Source organism: Phytophthora ramorum (genome assembly GCF_020800215.1).
Source record: "Phytophthora ramorum isolate Pr-102 chromosome Unknown Phyram_PR-102_s0003, whole genome shotgun sequence".
Classification (NCBI taxonomy): Eukaryota; Oomycota; class Peronosporomycetes; order Peronosporales; family Peronosporaceae; genus Phytophthora; species Phytophthora ramorum.
In genome coordinates, this window is record NW_027150649.1 from 5,425,329 (window position 1) to 5,447,098 (window position 21,770).

General features: G+C 53.0%; 6 protein-coding genes across 6 annotated transcripts; 2 read left to right on the forward strand and 4 right to left on the reverse strand.

Annotated features, from left to right (window-relative positions):
• Nucleotides 1-263: 263 nt before the first annotated feature.
• Nucleotides 264-2,225, reverse strand: KRP23_4699 (uncharacterized protein; the record flags this gene model as incomplete). The annotated part of the gene is made up of 1 exon (XM_067889690.1): nucleotides 264-2,225. One exon carries the CDS (start codon nucleotides 2,223-2,225, stop codon nucleotides 264-266), a length of 1,962 nt encoding a protein of 653 aa, XP_067748827.1.
• Nucleotides 2,226-6,968: 4,743 nt separating this feature from the next.
• Nucleotides 6,969-8,784, reverse strand: KRP23_4700 (Myosin heavy chain kinase B; the record flags this gene model as incomplete). The annotated part of the gene is made up of 3 exons (XM_067889691.1): nucleotides 6,969-8,033; nucleotides 8,103-8,645; nucleotides 8,713-8,784. The coding sequence occupies 3 exons, from the start codon at nucleotides 8,782-8,784 to the stop codon at nucleotides 6,969-6,971; spliced, it is 1,680 nt and encodes a 559-aa protein (XP_067748828.1).
• A 408-nt stretch (nucleotides 8,785-9,192) lies between these two features.
• KRP23_4701 (Thioredoxin domain-containing protein PLP3A) lies at nucleotides 9,193-10,170 on the reverse strand (the record flags this gene model as incomplete). The annotated part of the gene is made up of 3 exons (XM_067889692.1): nucleotides 9,193-9,258; nucleotides 9,333-9,777; nucleotides 9,851-10,170. The coding sequence occupies 3 exons, from the start codon at nucleotides 10,168-10,170 to the stop codon at nucleotides 9,193-9,195; spliced, it is 831 nt and encodes a 276-aa protein (XP_067748829.1).
• Nucleotides 10,171-10,323: 153 nt separating this feature from the next.
• Nucleotides 10,324-10,743, forward strand: KRP23_4702 (uncharacterized protein; the record flags this gene model as incomplete). Its single annotated transcript, XM_067889693.1, has 1 exon — nucleotides 10,324-10,743. One exon carries the CDS (start codon nucleotides 10,324-10,326, stop codon nucleotides 10,741-10,743), a length of 420 nt encoding a protein of 139 aa, XP_067748830.1.
• A 4,043-nt stretch (nucleotides 10,744-14,786) lies between these two features.
• On the forward strand, nucleotides 14,787-16,774 carry KRP23_4703 (Ankyrin-3; the record flags this gene model as incomplete). Its single annotated transcript, XM_067889694.1, has 3 exons — nucleotides 14,787-14,927; nucleotides 15,041-15,334; nucleotides 15,407-16,774. The coding sequence occupies 3 exons, from the start codon at nucleotides 14,787-14,789 to the stop codon at nucleotides 16,772-16,774; spliced, it is 1,803 nt and encodes a 600-aa protein (XP_067748831.1).
• A 381-nt stretch (nucleotides 16,775-17,155) lies between these two features.
• KRP23_4704 (uncharacterized protein) lies at nucleotides 17,156-17,692 on the reverse strand (the record flags this gene model as incomplete). Its single annotated transcript, XM_067889695.1, has 1 exon — nucleotides 17,156-17,692. One exon carries the CDS (start codon nucleotides 17,690-17,692, stop codon nucleotides 17,156-17,158), a length of 537 nt encoding a protein of 178 aa, XP_067748832.1.
• Nucleotides 17,693-21,770: the final 4,078 nt, after the last annotated feature.

The following is a 21,770-nucleotide window of genomic DNA, read 5'->3' on the forward strand; positions in this document are numbered from 1 at the left end:
CTCGATGATCTTAGACTTGATATTGAAGACCAAGATGATGAAGCAAGCACCAAACTCCACCGATAGTAATGTTTGACAGCGTATTTGTTGCACCGACGTGCTTTTCCTTGGGAATGAGCGTGGCGGTGATCATCCAATTCCGGACAAAGCACTCGAAACTCCGAATTTTTCAGTGCCAACGATTTGTACGCTTATCGAGCAAGGATGCAGAGTAGTTGAGATACACAGCTGCCTCAGCAGTCTGTATAAACAATCGCTTATGTTTATTGAGTGCCAGAATCGTTTGTGGGGTCCCACCGGGGGATAGAAGCTGTTGAGGCAGTTCCAGCCCACGGTGTCAGCATTTCATCTTTGCCCCACGGAACTAAAGGTTGGATTTGTGTTTGCACTTTGCGAGTAGGGGACGCCATTGTGGTTTTGCCGAATGAGCTGTGGTGGAGCTGCTGGTACCTTCTCTTGGTTGGACTGGCCTGCTTCGGAGTTTTCCCAACAAAATTGAACTGGTTGGTCGCCAAACCTAAAAGTTGAGGGTTTAGTGGAGTCTGTGGCGTCTGGGGCTGTGGGTGCACCACAGCTTTAGACTTGGGTGAGCCCAACCACTCGACATTCCCAGCATCCACAGCAGCAGTCACATGAGCGAATGTGCGGCGTTTTTGCTTGAGCGAGGACGGACTCGGGCTCGGATTGGGGGCGATAGGCGGCAATTCCACGCCAAGTTGGCGCTCCAGCATTTGTTTGACGGGACTTGTGGCCGTTGAGGCTGAACAAGCGTTTGGGTAGACAGCAGCAATTCGTACTTGGTACAGACGAAGCTTCTCGAGTAGGAAGAGCAGCACGTCGTGGGCATCAGCTGACGAGAGTTCGTCCAAAGCTGGGCGAGACGCTAGCACTCGGCGACCAAATAACTCCATCGTTGCCGTGCTGGGTGCGAGCAGAATCAAATCTTCGACACGCTTATTTACATCACCAATAGCTAGTTGAAACTCTTCCGTCTCCCGAATTTGGATGTTAGACGCTGATTCAGTCCTGTCATTGGTTTTACGCTGGTGTTGGGCCTCTGCAGCTTCATCCAGAGCACGATAAAGAAACTGGACAACCTCGTCCTGCTGTGCCAAGAGAAATTGTCGCTCGCGCCGGAATACTTGAAGCCACTCGAGTGCCCGTTGCAATTGCGCTTCTGCTTCCAGGCGTTTAGTTTGTTCTTCCTCGAGGCTTCCAAATGAACACGCTTGTTCGTCTTCTGGGATGAAGGAATTAGCTTTCTGCCTGCTCTCTCCGCCATTGTTCTCTCCACCGGAACTGTCTATCTGAAGCTGAACCGTGGTGTCTACATGTGGACACTTCGGCTGCTGTAGTTTGGCAAGGATCTTCTGGTAGTAGCGGTTCTTCCTCGCCATTGACTGCTCGTTCGCTTCCAGTATCGTGTTCTTTGCTCGCAAAGTCGCAGCTTCGTGTTGAGCGACATTAAGTCTCTCGATCATCTTCTCAACCTCTCGACTCTGGAACGCCAGCTCTTGCGTGAAATGCTCGTTCTCCAGCAGTGTGCGGTACGTTGTCGACGCAACTTGGTCATTCGTACGCAGCATCAACTCTGCTTTAGCAGCTTGCATCCGCCCAAGCAGCTCCTGCTTCGTCCGAGCTTGTTCTAGCAGATTGTTGCGCTCCAAATCCTGCATTTGAGTCTGAAAGGAGGCACATTGAGCGTCTAGCTTAGCCTCAAGTGCGTGGGTGTGAGCTTCCATCTCCCGCTTGCCCTCAGCAAATGCATGCAGTTGGCGTAGCTCGTCTTTCAGACTTGCTACTTCTTCCTGAGCTTTAGTGTACTCTGTCACTCGTTCGCGTTGCTCCTTGTCGAGACTTTCTTGTGCGGTAGTGACCACCTGGTCCTTCTCTTCTTGTACATCGGCCAACGCTCGCTCCAACTCGGCGATTCTGGCCACGTGCTCGTCCGTCTTGTCATGAAAATAGTGGAACATCTCGCTCTGCTCCTGGGTCTGCGTGGCCAAACTCTTCTTGAGGAAAGCCACTTCATCTTTCAGTGACTGATTGGCAGCATCTTGAGCTGTAAGGTGCGCGTTCACCAGCATCAGGTCGAACGCTAACTTGGCATCCGTGTGGCCGACCGCATCCAGCACAGCTTGGGACAGAATCGAGTGACTCAACGGCGCCACTGCGGTCGAACTTTCACCCGCGGGCGCTTCCCCATTGTCAGCACCAGATTCCATGGCGTGTAAACGACCTCTTCTTGGTAGTCTGAGGACTGTAAATGCCCCAAGGGTATTCACGTCCAGCCAAATTTGCTATTCTTAACTAGACCATGACCATCGTCCTCAAGTTGCAAGTACTTCCTGCTACAACGAGACTTGAGCATCAAAATGCAGAATCTAATTCACACGATACCTACCCGTCCACCATGCGCAAACCCGGTGCTCCTGTCGACAAAAGATCGGTTTTCTTCGCCAAAGAGTCCTCGCAGCCTGTCCTCACCGAGGAGGCGTCCACAAATCTTTTAATCTTTTCCTCGGACAGCAAACTCGCCCATTCTGAAATCAGCTACGAGTTGCGAACATGTCGGTTTCCAAGCGAGCAACGACAGCTCTTGCGATCGCGGCGCTCGGTGGAGTCACAACTGCAGAATTGAACGTCACTGTGTACCTGGATGCGACGTATGCTATGGATTCTGGGATTTGCAGTGGTGCCGGTGACCTTCCGACTGGAACGGCTTGCCCGCGGGCGGGAGATGTTGCTATTGCCGACTGCTACTCGAGACTCTCAAGCTACAACGGCACTGATTGTGTAGCTCCTGTGGACGGCAAGTGTATCGCGGATGCTGAGTCAAAGTGGCGTTGTGTCTTTTTGGACGGTGACAAGACTTTGAATGAAGATTGGACCAGTACGCTAACCACTTCGACGGATATTTCGTCGGAGGAGTCTCCCTGGGGCGACCTCCCGTGGAGAGCACCACCACCGCTGGACTCGTCCAACAATGAACCAACTGTACAATTCGAGCGGGATTCTAAGCTGCAGATACAATGAGTTTGGCTTCGAGAACTATGTAAACTCAAACTAATACCGTTTTTTTCTTATCAGAACATCTTTAATGGCATGCATTTCCCATCAACGTCTCCTCTTGTCAATACCCGCGCACAAAGCCTAGAACGGCCACGCCTTCTTGAGCTTCGTCTGGAAGTTTGCGTCGCTCATCGGCACCTTGGCATTCCCGAAATCCGTCGTACTCAGCGCCGTCCTGGCCGCACTCGAAAGTTGTTCCCACATGATAAGGTCTTGCGGGCTACCCGTGCTGTCCGTGGTAGTCAAATAGGCCGGACCCTTTTCAGCCTGAAGTCCGTGGGAGAGTCTCGCCGTCGTTCCACCTGTGATACCAGAACTCGCAGGTGCTTGCGTTTTGTAGACCCAATCTGCCGTCGAGATGGAAAGACCCAAGATCGAAGGGGAGGCTGCGTCCGGTCTGTCGATCCAAACCACTGCACTTGCCCAATCGTGGCGTCGAGTAGCAACATTTGCCCAGAAACCTTTTGGGAAGTACCAAGCGTACAGGATGGCATACTTGCCGTTGTACCAGGCCGATCGACCGTACACTTGCGAACCCAACGGCGCACTGCTGCATCCAATACCTCCACTGTCCCCTTCTTTCAGGCCTGCATTTGTTTCGCCTGCCGCGTTGACAGCAGGAAAGGAGACGCAGCCATCCCGAATGGTGAGTTGAGGCTTGAACTTGACGCCAACTTTCTCAGCGGTTGTGCTTGGGCTTGGCTGAGTGATTGGGGCCACCTTGGTGCAATCGATGGATCCGGCAGTAGCGAGCTGGAATGACACAATGAGCAGGAGGAAACACGCCCAGAACTTCATTGAAAGGCACTTGGTGCAGTTGGTACTTGGTGAAAGATTGAAAAGTGAGCGTTGTTCAGCGTGTCTTCATTTTTCGAGACTACGGATTGCGCCAACCACCCTGCATTCTTGAAAACCACACCTTGGATTCTTGTAGATAACAGGCTGCTTGGCCCGAGATGAATGAAAATTGCAGCTAGATTTGTTGTATCTTGGCAGCTATCTTCGACAAATCATCATCCGCTACTCGCTGCTGTTATGCTGTGCCTTGGTGCGGAAACGGCTGCGGAGTCTGCGTGCAACCGAGTTGTTTGAGATCGCCAGGAAAGCTACTATTACAGCCAACACGAGGAAGATGGGAGCCGCAAAACTAAAAGTGCCTCCTTTCATGCTGTTCGCCAGATGTTGCCGAAATCGAGCGGTAGTGCCTTCGTTGCTCTGCAGTGTCACCTCTGGAATTGCAGAGTTGTAGAGTTTCCAGCCCCCGCCCACAATTTCTTCCACCTCCGTTGCGTTCGTGTACGGTACCCAGTGACGCTGTACGCACGACTCGGCGTCTTTCTTGCCTTCCTCGAACGTCACGCCCGAAAACTCCAAATATTGCTTAAACGAGCGCACATTGCCGAATCCATATTTGTCCAGCTCCATGGTGCTAACTCGACCCTCGAATGGCTGGCCCATCAAGATCTTAAACCTATTAACACCCATCTCCTCTTCTCGATCCTTGATTTTCTGGTCCACTGAAATATCTTCAAACCGTGCAGGCACCGACGTGTAGTTGTGGTAGATGACAGACCCCAGCTTACTGGGCGAGTACATGTCATATCCGTTCGTCCACAGTCTCGAAGCTCGCAGAAATTCCTCGCCGTCAAATACCCACAGCGTATGCGAGTCCACCGGCACCCTCCGTTCCGCATGGCACTTGTTGTACGAAAACCCCGCCCCCCACAGAGCTTCTAGCTGCGGAATCTTCGACCCGCCGATCATGCTAGCGCCAACCGTCCTCACCAATCCATTGGCCCCTCTCATGGTCGAACACAAATGTGGCATATCTAGCTTTTTAGGTGGCACATTATCTCCATTGTCCGCCACAAAGGTGTGGATGTGGTGAATGTACGTCGTGAGCACCGCCATCTCGTTCCCTACACCTTCCCACTCTTTCCTCAAATTGGTGTCCCATCCGTTCGTAAAAATGCTGTGCCCGTCCAATTGGAGACAAAATTCCTCGTCCTGGATCAATTTTTGCTGTTGGTGTCTCGCCAAAGTGGGTCCTCGTGATTCATACGCCGATCGCTCATCGACTCGAATTTGGTCCCGAAAGGGGCACTCGCCTTGATCCGGCCACTCTTGTTGGGCCATGGCACAAAACTCGTTGACACATTTTGGGTCCGATGGGTTCACTTGATCAACGATCCCAAAAATGATATTTTGAGGGTTTGCAGCCCGCTTGAAGCCCGTCACGATGGTGGTGGCACAGCGATAGCCGTCCCGGAAGACTGATAGCCCCACGAAGAGCTTGGAGTGATTGGGGACCCGGGGCGGTGGTGGTCGGAGGTGGATCTGCGACGGGTTCAGCGGAATATGCTGCACACTCGGGTCCAGACTCACCGATCGATTGGTCTCCACGATGCCCATGGTGGACTCAAAGCCGCTCTTCGCCATGGCGAGCGGCAGCAACAACAGGAACGCTGGAGCGCGCATTGGGATGCAGATTTGATGCTGTGATGCCCCAGAATGACGTGTTCCTATTTCAGCCAATCAACGTAAAAATAATTATTCGTCCCAGTGATCACGAGTGCATAACGCACCTGCAGCACGCCCCAGAAACTCCAGTTTCTTGATCGGGCCCAGGCACACCAACTCTATCGTCGACGAATCTCCAAGTGTATTACCGTCATCTCTGATGCGTTTTCGACTGTGTATTTAGTGTCAATACAATTAACCACGACAAAGAGAAGCCAATTTCTCATCCGCAAGGCTGCTGCCGAGTTTAAGCCGTGTCCGTGTCCGTTGGTTCGCTCTCCGTGCGTGTACGTGAGCAGCTACGAGGTACCTATCGATATACTTCCTCGAATTTGTTGGCGACCCACGAAGTCGGAGGCTCTCGCTGTTCGTTTCTTAAGTGCAACCATCGTTTCAGATCTGCCCCGCTGACGAGCGAAAGTTGCAAGCAGCGTTGCAGTGTCTAATGTTGCCGACACCAACTTTATCAGCGTGTTCGGCTCCTCTGGGCTTATTACCCACTCATTCAGCGCCCCTAGATGCATTACTACCAGCACTCTTGAAAAATAAAGCGCTCTATTGGTTTGAGTCGATCGAACAGTCTCCAATTTGCCCACTGCGTCTTGGACACCACCCATCTAACGGGTACCGCAAGCTTCAACTCACAAGAAATATACCGCCATGGCACCCAAGCATGCGGCGGTAGCATTGGCTGTGCTGACCACTGGGAGCTTTGTGACTGCGAATCTGAACGTCACCGTGCAGCACGACGCAACCTATCCCATCAATTCCTATGGAGGATCGATTTGCTCCGGTGTAGGCGATCGTCCAACTGGGAGAGAATGTCCTCTCAAGGGAGATGTCGCTATTGCAGACTGCCACTCCGACCTTCCAACCTTCAACGGAACCGACTGTGTCGCGCCTGTGGACGCCAAGTGCGTCGTTGCGGAATTAACGTGGAGCTGTGTCTTTCCCTCGGAGGATTTGTCCAGTACACTCATCATATCGCGCGATTCATCGTTGGAGAAATCACCCTGGGGCGATCTACCGTGGAGAGCACCCCCACCGGCCGACCCAGTGGCGACAACAACCTCGATCGAAACTCTTGTTGCTACAGTCGAATAAGCGACAGACCACAATAAATAAATTCTTCTACTTCAAGTACTACAGCAGTCCTTGTTTGCCTCAAGCCTCAGTTCATCTTGCTTGCACAAAAGAGATACTGCCAACTCCAACTAAAGTATATTGCTTCGGAGTCTAAATCGTTAGCATATCCAATACCACACAGTTACCATAAAGTAGTTGCTCCACACGAGCACTCTCATAATTATCCATGTCGATACAGCATGGCAGCAGCGCCATCGCAATCGATTGCCGATCCCAGCATTCAACTTGTTTCATGCGCAGCCACAGAATAGGTTGCGAACAACGCAAGTCCACAAGCCGCCGCCTCCAACGCCGGGGCTCCCGGGGCTCAGGCTTCCCCCTTTACTGAGATGTGTTGGATGACGAAATCGGCGGCCGCTGTCATGGTTGCTAAAGCATCTGCCACCACCACGCCCACGCGAAGATGCGCCTGAAGAGAAGTAACGCTGTTTTTGCCGCTTCGACTTGGGAAACCGTGGGTGGAGCCCCGACATTGCTGGCGACGAGTCTGTTGCGTACGAAGTCGAGTCCGAATGCTCGCCTGGATCTTCATCTTCTTCATCCTCTTCATCTTCGTCCTCTTCGTCTCCGCTCTCCAGTCTAGAGTCTTCCCGCTCCGTCCAGTCTGCACTAGCTGTGTCTCCAAAGGCTTCGCTCACTGTGACCGATGTAGAGAAAGTGTTGCGCTCCTCCGTGATCCGGTTTGTCGACTTCTTGATCGCCCCACCGAAAGGCATCTCATACCCTGGGGCCGCCGTTCCTCCTACCTTGTACTGCTCATTGATGCTGCGAAGTCCCAGCCACCGACATACCTCATTGCATCTATGGCTTTCAAGAAACTTCTCCATACCAAAAGTCCCGAGGTTGCCCACACCAAATCCCCGTCCATCTGCTGAATGAATCTGCGGGTCCGTGTAACTATCCGCAACGCCCTGAATGTCGACAATCATCAATCGAAAATCCGAAGCCACGAACGAAAAGTGAGAAAAAGCTTGTGGGGTATTGCGCTCTCGTTCCTCCGTAGTACTGGTTTCTCGACCCACATAACCGCTGTTGTTGCTGTATTTCACGTAGGCTCCCGGTAGAAACTCCTCCACAGAGCACACAAGGGTTCCTCGCTCTCGATCCCTCAGCTTCAGCAGCCATGACCTTGCATAGCACACTTTCAGTGGTGGTTCATGTTCGTTGTATAGTGCTGCGTAATGGGCACACACAGCCTGCATCTCGACGTCACTAAGGTATGTACTGGGCTCAGCAGGTCGAAGACTCACTTTTGCCACCAGCAACCTCGACGAACTCCCATCCGCACCCAGTTCCTGCAACAACAACAACAAAAGAAATAAGTAAGACCCTACCCTGCACAATAAAATACCATGCCATCTTACCTGTAGATAGTAGGCATTTCTCAATTGTCCCGTAGCAAACGGCACGAGGTCCAACTTGACCCCCACTGGCGTGGAATGCCACTCCAATGTATCCACATCGAAGCTTAATTTGTCCGCTCGTTCCCTTCTGATCCTCGAAAAGTCCGGAGGTCCATGAGGCACTACAGTCTTGAGCAGAGGCTGCAGTGGCGGCGGTGGTGCCGGGTTATTGGCACCCGAGCCCGACCGCCTTGATCGAGGTGATGGCTTCTTCCTCTCGGTGGACGTCCCCGTCATCTCGTTGATGATTTGCGTCTTGCGTTCCTGATACTCGTCGGCGGTCAAGTGGCCGCAGTCTAACAAGAGTTTTAGAGTATTCAATTTCTCAAAGGGGCTCTGGTGGTTGCCGGAGGACTGAGGACCGGGGGCAACGGGGGCGGGATACGCCACAGCCACAGCTAGTGGCGCCTCTCGGTCGTAGACCCCGTCCATGGTCGGCTTGGGGGCTCGTCGACGGCCCAGACCGGCGCTCATGGGCTCCTGGGCCCGCGAAGAAGGCTGCGACTTTGTTAAGTAAAAAGGAAAAGTTAGAGGGTAGAACCGAGATGGAATTAATAGAAGAGGACGTTACCTGTGGCTGCTGCGGGGAGGAATTGAGTGTGCGAGGCTGACCGCTGCTGGACGACGGCCGCGAACGGCTCATGGCTCGCCGCCTTCTTGACGTTTTTCTAATAAAAAGGGGAAGTGCGTAAGAAAAAAGAGGTGATTGGTGGAAATATAGTTTATCTGGCCAATGGGAAACAAGCTGGGCTATCTTGGTGAAGCCGTTACATGTTGAAGGCGCGCTTCAACGCCAGTTGTTGAAGGCAACTTGGACCGAGGCCTCCTACGCCAGAGTGTCATGGATCGATTGGCTCACAGGCCGTTTCGGTGCAACACAGGAGGTGGTTGGCATACACTCTTTGCTACCAAAGATAGAGTCATCGACAACGTTCCTGTCGTCAGTACTGCTCAATTTTTCATCGCACGTTACCGGCGTCCGCTACTTGGAAAGCAACTTGCCCGTTGTCTTCAATCTCGATGGGCCAGACCAGCATTATCCCTACATCGACTACTCGGCTTCGTCGCCTTCGTCCTTCTCCCGAATGGCGCCGATCTCCACCAGCTTGCGAGCGAGCTGTGCAGTGCAGTTAACAATTGTTAGGCAATGGATACACCAGAACAGAGAACCAACACAACACAATGACTCACGGCAGCGGTGGGGAAGTTGTCGCTCGACGAAGCGTGGTGGTTGGCTCGGGTCCCGAAATTTGCCAGCTCCGCTTCTTCGTCGTCGTCCGTAAGTCCGTCGAATCCGACCACCCGCTCTGGGAAAGCCACACCGTCCTTGAAACACACGACCGTGGGCAACACGCGGATCGCAAGTTTCTCGACGAAGAACGGGGCCTTCTCGGCATTCAACTTGACGAACTTGCACTCAATGTGGCTCCTTGCCAACTTGGCCAGATGCATGTCCAGGATCTTGCAGCGCTCAAAATCGCGGTGATACAAGTGCACAGCCACCAACGGACTGCCCGTCACCTCTTTGAGGAACTCGTCCTGCGTGATCTCTCGATACTCTCCATGGCCCTTGGCCATGAGCGTTTGCTTCTCCTCGAACTCGATCTTCAGCTGCCTCAATCTCGCCGCGCGTATGCTAGTCAGATCACAGACAAGGCAACTTTCAACAAAAGGCAACTCGTCTCAACCCAAGGCAACTACCTGCACACCGTTCAAGCTCCGGATCCTCATCTAGCTCATCCAGCAACGCCTCATCGTCCGAGTCCATATCATCGTCCTGTTCTTGGCCCACAAAGGACCGATCCTCCTTCTGCTGGGCCGCTTTGGTTGCCAGCGCCTCTTCCACGCGCCGCTCGCGCTGCTTCTCGCTCTGCTCCTGCTGTTGCTGCTGCTGCGCGCGCGCTTTGTCCTGGCGCTCGTTCTTCACTTTCAGCTCCTCCATCGCGCCCTGCATCCGGTCCGACGCCTCCACGTGAGCCGCTGAGTCGAACAACCCGGAGGTGTTAACCATGGAGAACTTGGCCGCCATGACTGCGGCGGTTGGCTCGCAAAATGAATTGTTTGCATGAAACCTCAATGTTGGTGTGGCATACATGAACCGGCATGTTTTTTGAGGAACTACTGGTACTGGAATAGTGCAAACCGGGAAGAGGCGCAAAGAGGAGATCCGCTGAAGTTCAAGATGCGGCGTCTGGTGCTGGTGATGGCAATGGGCTGGTGGCTGGTTGCGGTGACAGCGTCCAGTTCTTCTGAGAATGAGGATGTGAGTGACAGTGCGAGTGAAAACTGGGACCACGGCACAGTGGACGTCGGTGGGGATAGCCCCACATCGGCGTTTCAGCCTGCAGACGACTTCATCCCCAAATCGAACGCAACATCGAGAGCTAAAGAGACAGACCCGAGTAGCGGCAATGGCGACGGACTGTCGACTTCGACGGTTGGTGTCATTGTCGGGGTGAGTGTGGCGGCCGCCGTGCTGGCTGCTGGTTTGGTCGCCTTCGCTTGGAGAGCGTCGAGACGAGAGGATGAAGGCATGTTCGTGGACTTGGGGGACGACAGGAGCTACGCGTACGGGCGGTTCGGAGACTACGCTGCCATGTAGAGCGACGGTAACAGGCAATAGAGTGGAAGAAGAAAAAATGGTTTTGGTGGACTCATCGATGTTTCACGACCGATATGGGCATCATCTCGATCGTCGACACAAGAGTGTGCGGATCCTTCCTATAGAGACAGGCTTCGTTATATCAACACTGCACTGCGTGATTGGACTTGCGGCCTAGCGGTGATTGTGTTGTGCTTACTGGCTGTACTCTTCGTTGGAAAATTGGCAGCTGATGAACCTGAGTGTCTGGAAAGAAGGGACCTAGGTGGCTATCTGCGATCCTCGTGTACTAAGTACTCTCTTGGGGAAGTTGTGGCTTGGGCGTCGCCTTCGGTTGTGCCAGTTGTATGATTAGCAGATTATTTGGTCAGTCACAAATGTGTACAGCACCTGATCTCTGTTACGCTCTGTGCAAACCTTACTGTGTGCGATTCAAGCGTGTCTGTAAATCAAAATCTTGCTGAGAGTCAGCGGCTGAATTGCATCTCAAGGTACTCCGAGGTGCTGCTTGAAAGGCAAATTGCAAACTGCTACTGTACAATTGTAACGCAGGCGCAATACACGATCTCGCTTATCTTGAAGACCGGTGGCTCGCAGCGCAGTTTTCATTTACGATCACCGGCTTTTGATATTGCAGTGAAAGCTTGTGCACGAAGCAGAGTACGGCAATATGCTCAGACTAATGGGACAAATCCAGAGTCTGCTCTGTAAAAGTAACCCGTCGGTTTTACTATTTACTTTGCGTGAATTCACCACTAAATCATACTTAAGTATAATACTAGAGGCTTTGAATGGACACTTGTATTCTTGTAGCCGTGATTTTTAAGCAGAATATGCGTGCGAACTTCTGGCTGATCTAAAGCAGTCTCTTAGTGGAGATGCGACTGGAATGGATTCAACCTCGCCGGCGGGTAAAATGTTAGCTGAGCTAGGCTCGTGCATGCTACTCTACTCATCTTGATGCACGTTTGGCTGTAGTCGATGTCCTGCTTCAAAACGAAATTTTCAGTGGATGTTTCTATGAGTTTAGTTACAGGGGGACAAGATCATCGTCTTCGTAGCTCCCAACCTGGACGCGATCCGATCCCCACCAGTACACTAAACCGTTGCACGGAGAACGGTTCTTCCCGTTCCGAAGTCACTGCCCTGACCAGCTTACCCAACACATTCCTCAGCAAGGGAAATCAAAGGAAAACAGAGGGGTGTGGACCCATGAGTGGCAGCGTATTTCTCGAGGATAAAAAGTGGACAAAAGGCCTGTCGCGAGCGATCTTTTCTGGATTTAGTTTGGGACACTAGGCGGGGAGGAGATGTGTGCTCTAGTTCTTGCATCGTAATTGGCGTGGTGTGAATTTCAGATTCGTAACAATTTCAGGCTCCGCCCTTAGTGCAGTCAAGGTCAAGCAGGAAATGACGAACACGCGAAGGAGAGCGTGGAGGTGTCAGTGCGTTCTTGATTTTGGTCCGGTCGGTGCGTGTCTTATTTGTTGGACTTCGTGGTACCCAGAATCTGTTTGGAGTTATGACTAGAGGTTTTTCGCTACGAATTTGTCAACCGGATAGTGAATTGCTACCCTACTGCTAACTTGATCTTACAGGCGACTTATCCCTTGTGTATGCCAGTTAAACTTCTTGGAGTTTCATCTCCCCAGCTTGAAGTTACATGGAGATGACGAACTTTTATCAGTTGGCCTCCAGTGAAGTACATCCTAATCGAGATTGAAGCTTGGTCCATCATTCGCATCCGCGCAGGCGTCGTCATTACTGTGTCAGCACTCGTTTATCTCCACATTTCCTAGATTTGCTGGTTTGAGCTTCACATGCGCGCTTAACGCCGACGCAAGTGGTCATTCGTTGCCATCATGTTGAGCCAGGAGCGCAGAATGGGACTCCTGGGACTTTGTGATAGAATCTTCTCTCGAATGGTCTATCATGTCAATTTCCGCAACAAAGACAAAGGAAATTCTGTTTTAAAAAATGTGTTTTTCAGCATCCTATCTGCTACACACTATAAAACTACTATAGGAAATATCTGCATGGGATCGAAGATTGAAGAGCTAACGAGCTACATGTACTTGTGTTGAGGCGAAGCAATTGCTGGGTTTGGCTCGTGCGGCATTAAAGCGTAGCAACATCATCGTGAGGGACGAATCAACTACTGCGATTGACCATCGCGGATAATCATATCAAACGTATTTCAAGACGCTTCGGTGCTGGAAATCGCTCATCGCTGACTACTGTGCTGGTTTCGAACCGCATTTTAGTACTGGTAGTGACACAGCACATAAAGCATTCTGGGGGGTATTCAATCGGCTTGTGAAGGGAGGCGATGATTCTAGCGCTGGTGTAACATATGGCCAAGTTTTTAAAAAAATGGAGACGAACCCAACACTGTTGGCTATTTATCACCGGATTCTACGGCAATCTCTGAATATTAAGCAGATGTGTGCGCTGGGCCCTTGCGTAGATAGATCTTCGGGTTTCTTGGCCAATGAATGCACTTCCATTTGGAAAACTTGCTCGATGGCTAATGCGGTTTCAAGGCCATGTCCGTACGTGTCGCCAATATATTGCAGTTTTCATCCATATGGTAAAATGTTATTTACCCAAACCAGGCGTCTAACAGTAAGACTGTCAGACGTTTTGGCAGGTCAAGATCCCGGTAATGGGGACTGTACAGAGCACAAAATACGCCTCACCTTAATATTATTACTATAATTTATTCGGATAAGTTCCGTCACGAAAGGGTTAAACTCCCTGATGCTCCATTTCTCTATAAAAAAAATTAGCTTCATCATGATCATTTCAAATGGGAGGGCATTCCACAAAAATGAGATACGGACTAGGAAACACCTTGCCGCCATACATTCTTGCATCGGGGGAAAAACTGCACGGTTCGTCGTCCGAGTCAAATACAATAGCTATTTGCGCGTCCCCACTGAAGTGAAAGTCATGCGCTCGAGCATGCAAACGCGACACAAGGCCCCATTCTTGGGCATTGCCGCAGCAATCTACAAATTGCACCAACATCACCAAACGACATCCTGCAACTCAAGTCGTGACCAGCCGATGTACATGACTCATTGAATCCCATCCATCCACGAAGATTCATTACCAGAGACGCCTCTGCGAACCTGCTGCTGCGTCTTCGCATTCTCCTGCATTTTCGAGGTCCACCCTCCGGAGCATTTCTGGCTCGGTTTTTGACGGCGGGCACGCACCGCTCAAACGAGTCTGTGTTAGTATCTGCTGATTTTTAAGCCACGTCGAGAACTTCTCGGTTCTCGCTGCATTGCGCGGGCTGCTTCAACGCTGATTTCTCGTCGCCTGCTCTCGCACAGAACTCAGGGTGTGTGGCCAGGCTCGGCCCTGACTCATCAAAAGGAAGCTCCGTAAACTACTTGACTGCGACAGCTTTTCAAACTTTCGGTATTCGTTTGTAGGACACCACAGCGAGGCGTCCTTGTGGACGCTGCAGTGGTACCTGGCGTTCGTCACGCTGAGATTTCCGCGTGGACCTCCTCGTCGAAGTGAGCAGCGCCTCAATCGGTGCCTTGCATTTGCGAGCACCGTCCCCAGTGACTGCCTGCAGTGCAGAGACTGCAACGATCCTAGATGTAAATCAGTGCTGAGCCCCAGAAACGAGGCGAGTCGATGACAGGCAGACGTAAACGCTGCCGGGGTGAGCAGCGCTCGCGTTCAGCCGCTTTGGTGTCCCAACCCAGAACGAAAACATGCTCGGACGCGAAAGACTCGCTTCCTCGCCTTTTCTGGGCCCTATCCAAAGCTTGATTCCTGGCGTTGCTGCCAACCAGCCGCCGGCGCGTTCTCGGCGTCCTGCCTGCGTCCCCCAAGCGCTCAAGTCGCTTTTTTCCCGGAAGGATGCGCCACGAGTGACTCGCGTCGCCTTGCAGTAGCAAACGATTAGCCTCCGGATACGTCGTGGACTAAGATCGACCAGGCCGCTGCGTTGTCATTCCCGAACACGCCCGACTGCCGACCTGCTGCCTGTGGATTGAACACGGGCGCACACGAGGTCGGTCATGTCGGCCAAGAAACCAACCGCTACGATGATGACCTGCGACCAGGTAGAGCAGGCGTGGCTCGATGCCGGCCGACGCGCTGATGTCGAAGCCATGCAGAGTCTCCGCAAGACGCACCCCAAGTGGCTCGCGCTGGAACGAGTACGTAGCCATCTTCCAGTACTACTCTTGTCCGGCGTTGCGTCCGATTGATTTGTTTTACTGCCTGTCTGCGGGTGTCACTGATGCACATCGTGTGGTGTTCCGTCATGTAGGTCGTGGCGTCCACGTGCAGTCCCAAGTTCGCCGACGAAGGTGATGAAGCTCCGTCGTTCTGTGACTGGGACAAGTTCCACCTCCCGACGGTGGGCGCGTCGGCGCTGCATGCCGCGGCCTGGGACGGCGCGTACCAAGTCTTGGAGTTCCTGCTCCAGGCAGGGCAACAGGTGGACGAGAGAGGCCGTCGAGGAGTGACAGCGTTGATGGCCACGCTGATGAGGCACAACGTGCAGGCGTTGCGAGCTGTCTTCCAAGGATCCGCTGTCGTGCAGCTCAACACGGTCATGGACGTACGTGGTTTGAGGCTCAGGTGGTGAACGCACTGAGACTGACGAGTGTCTGTGCTGGTTTGGGACTGACAGTGCCGGAAGGAGGATGCAGAACGACTCAACCACACGCTGAGTGTTGTCAAGCTATTGCTACGTCACGGAGCGGAGACAGAGGCCCGCGACCAGGAAGGCAAGACGGCGCTGCTTCTAGCTACGAACGACGAGCTCTTCGAGGTGGTCAAGCTTCTCCTGGAGAGCGGAGCTCGCATGGACGCCCAGGATTCGGCTGGGAGAACGCCGCTTCACGCGTGTTTGCGGAGTTCTCCGGAGCAGAGCGTGATGGTGACGAATCTGCTGGTGTCTCGCGGTGCGCCGATCGACCTCCCGGACAAGGCTGGCGAGACGCCACTGACGATTGTTGTTCGACGCGGGGACATCACGGCACTGCAATTGCTCCTGAACCACCATTCGCTCGTGGCTACGCCTGCGCGACAGGACTTCTCTGGTGCTGTGCTGCTTCAAGCCGCGGAGCTTGGAGTGGTTGATGTCGTGAAATTCTTGTTGGACGGCAAGTACACGAGCATCGATGTCGCCAATGCGCGCGGCGAGACAGCGCTGCATGTGGCCATCATGCAGGATCGCAAGTCGATTATTAAGATGCTGTGCACCTCCAAATCAGCTGAACTTTTGCTCAAGACGCGAACGCGGGGCAAGGGCGAGTCAGTCCTGCACTACGCCGCGCGCTACGGAGACCCGTCGGACTTGCAGTCAGTGTTGTCTCTACTAGGAAAGGAACGCTCGCCCGAGATCAATGCAGCGAATGCTGGAGGTTTGACCGCCCTGTATCTTGCAACTACGGCAGCTATGGCCGGATCATTGACGGAGCGACGTGCGAAGGTCGCTCAGCTCGAGAAGCTGGGAGCATCGCTGTTTCCCAGCAACACGCGCCTCTTTCGGGACGTTAAGAATGCTTCACCGATCTCGCTGGTGGCCATCCACCCTGCTGTGCGGCGCTGTCTGGACTTGTGGATGGCAGAGTGTGGCGCATCCAAGTCTACCACATTCTCCGACTTCTGTATCAACTGGTTGGCATGCGCGCAGCGTCCACAGATGGACCCGAAGACGCAGGGAAAGGTGACGAACCAAGTCGATACGAAGAACCCGGCAGCCAAACAAGTATCCAAGGAACTGCAAGTGCAGCGTGTGCCTTTGAGTCCGACCGTAGCTGCCTTTGTATGTGCAGGCTACGCTGCGGACGCTGTGCCACTGCTCTTGGCGCTGCCGATCAAACGCGAGGCGATGTTGCGCTTCCTCGAATTACTGAAGTCTCTGGCTGCCGACACGAAGTGCGCGTTGTTGCAAAAGCTGCAGCAAGAGCTCGTGGCAGCCTGGGAAACGGAGACCGACGACCGCAGTCGGGGAACGCCAAAGGGGAAAGCGCCCGTGAAGGCAAACAAGTAAGCGCCAACAAGGTGCAAAAGGTGGAAGCGAGGAGCATGGCAACCATGCGAACGAAAGCAGCCGCCAGTGCGAAATCGCAGTATGAGATCAAGAGCCGCCCGAATGTAGGAGCAAGTAGTCAAAGTAGCATTCGCCACGTACAAATAGTATAAGTTGACTACCTTGAAGTTGGAAGGTCCAGTGACGTCAGTCCCATGCTTGTCAAGCGTGGCAATTACCACGGTCTCGCCAAGCAGCTTGGGCATTATATGTCGACGGTTTGGTAGAGATCGAAACACTCGCAGTCTACGCGCAAATCGTGTGGTTTATTTACTGCTACTTGCGGCTGAGTGCTCTAGGCACGAGCGCACAGGCTTAGACACAGAGCGGGGCCGAACCAATTTAGAGGGTCTCGGCGTCCGGGGCAATGGGCACGAGGTTGCCGGCGCCCTTGAAGGTCTCGAGGATGTCGGCCTGCTCGCTCAGGATGAGGCGGTCGCGGTTGTTGCCGATCTCGGCCAGCTTGCGCCAGCGAGCGTAGTCCTCCGGGTTGCGCTTGTCGCCGTGGGCGTCCTCGGGGTGCTCCCAGTGGCCCTTGGAGAAGCCGATCATGGTGCTGATCTTCTTGTTCTTGATGTCGTACACGAGCGACACGATGGTGCCGGTCTCCTCGAGCCAGTTGCACTGCCACAGCTCACCGGGGCGGATGCACTGGAAGGCGACGGTCTGGTAGTTGAGACGGCCGGCCATGGGGCCGCCGTGGATCGAGTACACGATGCGGTTCTCCGAGAAGAACCACATCTCGTAGCGCCACTTCTCCGGCTTGCCATCGGCGCCCTCGGCATCGTAGTCGTACAACAGGTGGAGATCGCGGATGTCCTCGTCGAACGTCGGGTGCAGCGGCGTGTTGGTGTGGTAACCGGGAACTTGCATCGGCATGGTGCTTGAGTTTTTGTCTTGGGACTGGAGTACTTCCGAGACGGCAAGATGAAAAGTGAGGAACAAGACACGTGGCCCGACTCGAGAAGGGATCACCTGCCCTGTTTCTCCTGCGCCCGAACTTCAGGCTTCAGGCCCTGAAGTACCTCGGGGGCGTGGACGTGAGGAATGGACGTAATCGGGGAGCTCCTCTTTGCAAGCATTTCCACCAAGACTCTTTGGCAAGCCTAACCTTGCGAGCAAAGAAGACGGTGGTTGGGTTGTCGTTGCTTCACCTAACTGCTTGTTCATCGCATGGCGCGCAAACACCCAAGCAAGTGGCGCGCTAACCACAGAGGCATCGCAGATTCGCTTCATGAGGCAACGGCATATGGGCATTGAAGCACATACGCTAATTGAATGCCCTGTGCTGACCTGTACCCGTCGACGCGGGACGTATCGGCTCTTTTGATCGGGTGCTCTCTGTTGTTGTTTGCACTTTGGATCGATGTCTACAACGGCAAGAAGAGCTTGCGAACTTTGCCGGCGTACCCCCATGTTTCTTCTCTACTGATTGGTCGCATGAACTGCACGCTGTTGAATCACGCCGCCAAGCTCCGTTTCTGCCGTCAGCTGCGACCAGAACCTTCCGGCTGGATGGGAGAGCACGTTTGATTTGCGACAGCCAGCCAACTTGGCACTGCCAAGCCAAGCGCGTGAACTCATCGGAGGACTTTTGCCAAATGATGTCACTATTTCAATAATGTCGTCAAACGCTGATTGCCCTCGCCAATGTATTACTAGGCTCGTGGTTCGTACAAGTGCGCACAATATGGCCGAACTCACCACAATTTCCACAATGTCGAGGTTTAGCTGTAGAAGCACTGGGTGCTTCCCTGCCACTGGCAAATTCGCAGGGGGATGTGAACGTACGCCTCCATGTCGGCGTTATTAATGCAAAAAACAGCAACTTCAACTCGTACTGCTCCTCGCACTGGGTACCGTGGAGCTTACACAGTCGTTTTTCAAGGTCAGTCGTGAGCCAGCCCTTGAATGTTGTTTAATGTTGCCGGCGATGTGACGCGTACAAAAGTGTAGCTGAAGTCCGAAAGTCGATCCCGAAGTCCATTTTGACGGTGAAATCGTCTGTCGAGATGCAGGATGGGCGGCGTGTGCGTCGCGCTTGTGAGGACGGGATGGTTGTATTGAGTGTGAGAGAGTGAGCAAAGTTAGCGCCTTGTATGGATACCAGAATAACCGATGGGTACCTCGCTCCTAATCATCAAGAATATCAAAGTGCCATCATTTGGCGAGAACAATCAGCGTTTGACGACATTATTGAAATTGTGACATCATTTGGCAAAAGTCCACTTATCGGACCGTACATCGTCGGTCTCCACAAACAACAAATGCAAGCTGTAAATACTCTTTACCAAAGAGTATCAGGGCAACTTGTACATGTAGCTGCTACCTTGTGTGTACATATGCTGGTGGTAAAATCAGAATCCACATCGTCGCAATGGGATTAATTGGACGAGCGTTCCCTGAAAACAAGGTACAACATTGAAGATTTTTAACATGTCACTGAAATACGCTGCTTGGAGTCGAGGGGACATATATGCAGCTGGTAGTCGATGACATCCCTGCGTTGGTGCCACCACTGCACTGGACACCTTTCAAAACTAACACAAGTACTCGCCTTTTTGCAACATTTATGGCAGGGATATGTCAAGGACAATCTTAGGTTCTGTTCTGTTGTAAGTGAGTCATTATAGTCATTTTTGATAGTAATGTGATGCTTTATCTGGGTCATAGATTTCACCACCAATCACACTCTCAATAAACTTTAACGCAGTACTACACCTTTTCAACTTCAAAATGGCAAAAACCAAATTCAATACGTCATAAGGTAAAATCAATTTGACGCGAATAGTGAAATGACTGACGCAGCTTTTTATGTTATGCTTATTCGCCTACTGGCATGTCCTTCTCCTGAATAGCTAAAGCATAAAACTTAACGGTGTGCAACGCACACTTATGGCACAGATACGGAGTTATAGCTTCGTTAACGAGCAGGTCGGCAGCCATTTTCAAGTATTCTTCTTGATGTGCCTTGATTGTACGATGCAGCGGGACTTGTAAAATAGCCTGGCGGTGACGAGCGAGGAAGCACTTCACCATGCCCTTGAACGTCAAGAAACAGTTCTCGCACCGAACGTGCCGTCAGTGGTGTTAACGGTGGTCATCGGTTTTGGCGCGAGCTGTTCGCGCCTTAAAAACACTGCAGCTGGCAATATCCTTTCATATCCGTTTCCTGTATAATATCGCTTTTATTATCTGTTGTCAAATTGATTTTACCTTATGACGTATTGAACTTGTTTTTTGCCATTTTGAAGTTGAAAAAGTGTAGAACTCTGGGTATGGTTCGTTGGTGTACAGTGCCAGCAACATTTTTACGAAAAACACCTTTTTCGATTTTTGTCCACTAAAATGCGCGAAACGGGCTGTCAATTGGCCAATCAATGCACCACACGAAGCCCGATCACTTGGTGGTCTCCAGTTCGAAATTTGTCTTCTTACCGCTGTACTTCAGAACTGTAGTACACCACTCAGACATCGAATTGGTGAGGGTGTTGAGGTATCGTTGCTTGATTTGATCCTAAGCTTTAATAATACCTTTCTTGAGCTCTTCCTTCGACTCATACTGCTTCCCACCAGGGGGTTCGAGGCTGGCGGGTGCCATAGCAGGATAGCCACCGACTGTCCGGACGGGCGCAGACCCGTGTTGTGAGCCCCGTGCGAGGCTCCACAACTGGCCAACGCGTTGTAAAGGCCATGACATATGTGGCAGCCGCCTAGCTCGTCGGGGTTCGATTTCGGTCCTGCAGCAGCCGAGGCGGTCATGGTGTGAGTTAGCAGACCACAGCAGGCCGGACGGGAGGGCAAGGAGCCTGTGCAGGCGTGGTGAGAGCGGCGGTATGTGCGAGTTGGTGTAGCGGCGTGTAGATGCGAGTTTGTGTTGGTATGTGGTGTGAAGTGGTCGAACGTGTCAGTGTCGTCTAGTGGTTAGGACGCGAGCTTCACACGCTCGAGATCGAGGGTTCGATCCCCTCCTCTGATATCTCCTTTGCTCTTTTTCTCTTTTGCCTCTCTTGCTGCTGCTGAGGCGATTGCAGTCCTTCACGTGCGGCCTGCCTCGTGTCGGACTGTGGCTCCTCGGTGCGTGCGCTCGTCGGACCACACAGGCACTGAAACGGTCAATGCCACGGTCTGTGTGGAGGCCCTCCTGGCTCGGGTTCGAGGCTGGCGGAGGATAGCCACCGACTGTCCGGACGGGCGCAGACCCGTGTTGTGAGCCCCGTGCGAGGCTCCACAACTGGCCAACGCGTTGTAAAGGCCATGACATATGTGGCAGCCGCCTAGCTCGTCGGGGTTCGATTTCGGTCCTGCAGCAGCCGAGGCGGTCATGGTGTGAGTTAGCAGACCACAGCAGGCCGGACGGGAGGGCAAGGAGCCTGTGCAGGCGTGGTGAGAGCGGCGGTATGTGCGAGTTGGTGTAGCGGCGTGTAGATGCGAGTTTGTGTTGATATGTGGTGTGAAGTGGTCGAACGTGTCAGTGTCGTCTAGTGGTTAGGACGCGAGCTTCACACGCTCGAGATCGAGGGTTCGATCCCCTCCTCTGATATCTCCTTTGCTCTTTTTCTCTTTTGCCTCTCTTGCTGCTGCTGAGGCGATTGCAGTCCTTCACGTGCGGCCTGCCTCGTGTCGGACTGTGGCTCCTCGGTGCGTGCGCTCGTCGGACCACACAGGCACTGAAACGGTCAATGCCACGGTCTGTGTGGAGGCCCTCCTGGCTCGGGTTCGAGGCTGGCGGGTGCCATAGCAGGATAGCCACCGACTGTCCGGACGGGCGCAGACCCGTGTTGTGAGCCCCGTGCGAGGCTCCACAACTGGCCAACGCGTTGTAAAGGCCATGACATATGTGGCAGCCGCCTAGCTCGTCGGGGTTCGATTTCGGTCCTGCAGCAGCCGAGGCGGTCATGGTGTGAGTTAGCAGACCACAGCAGGCCGGACGGGAGGGCAAGGAGCCTGTGCAGGC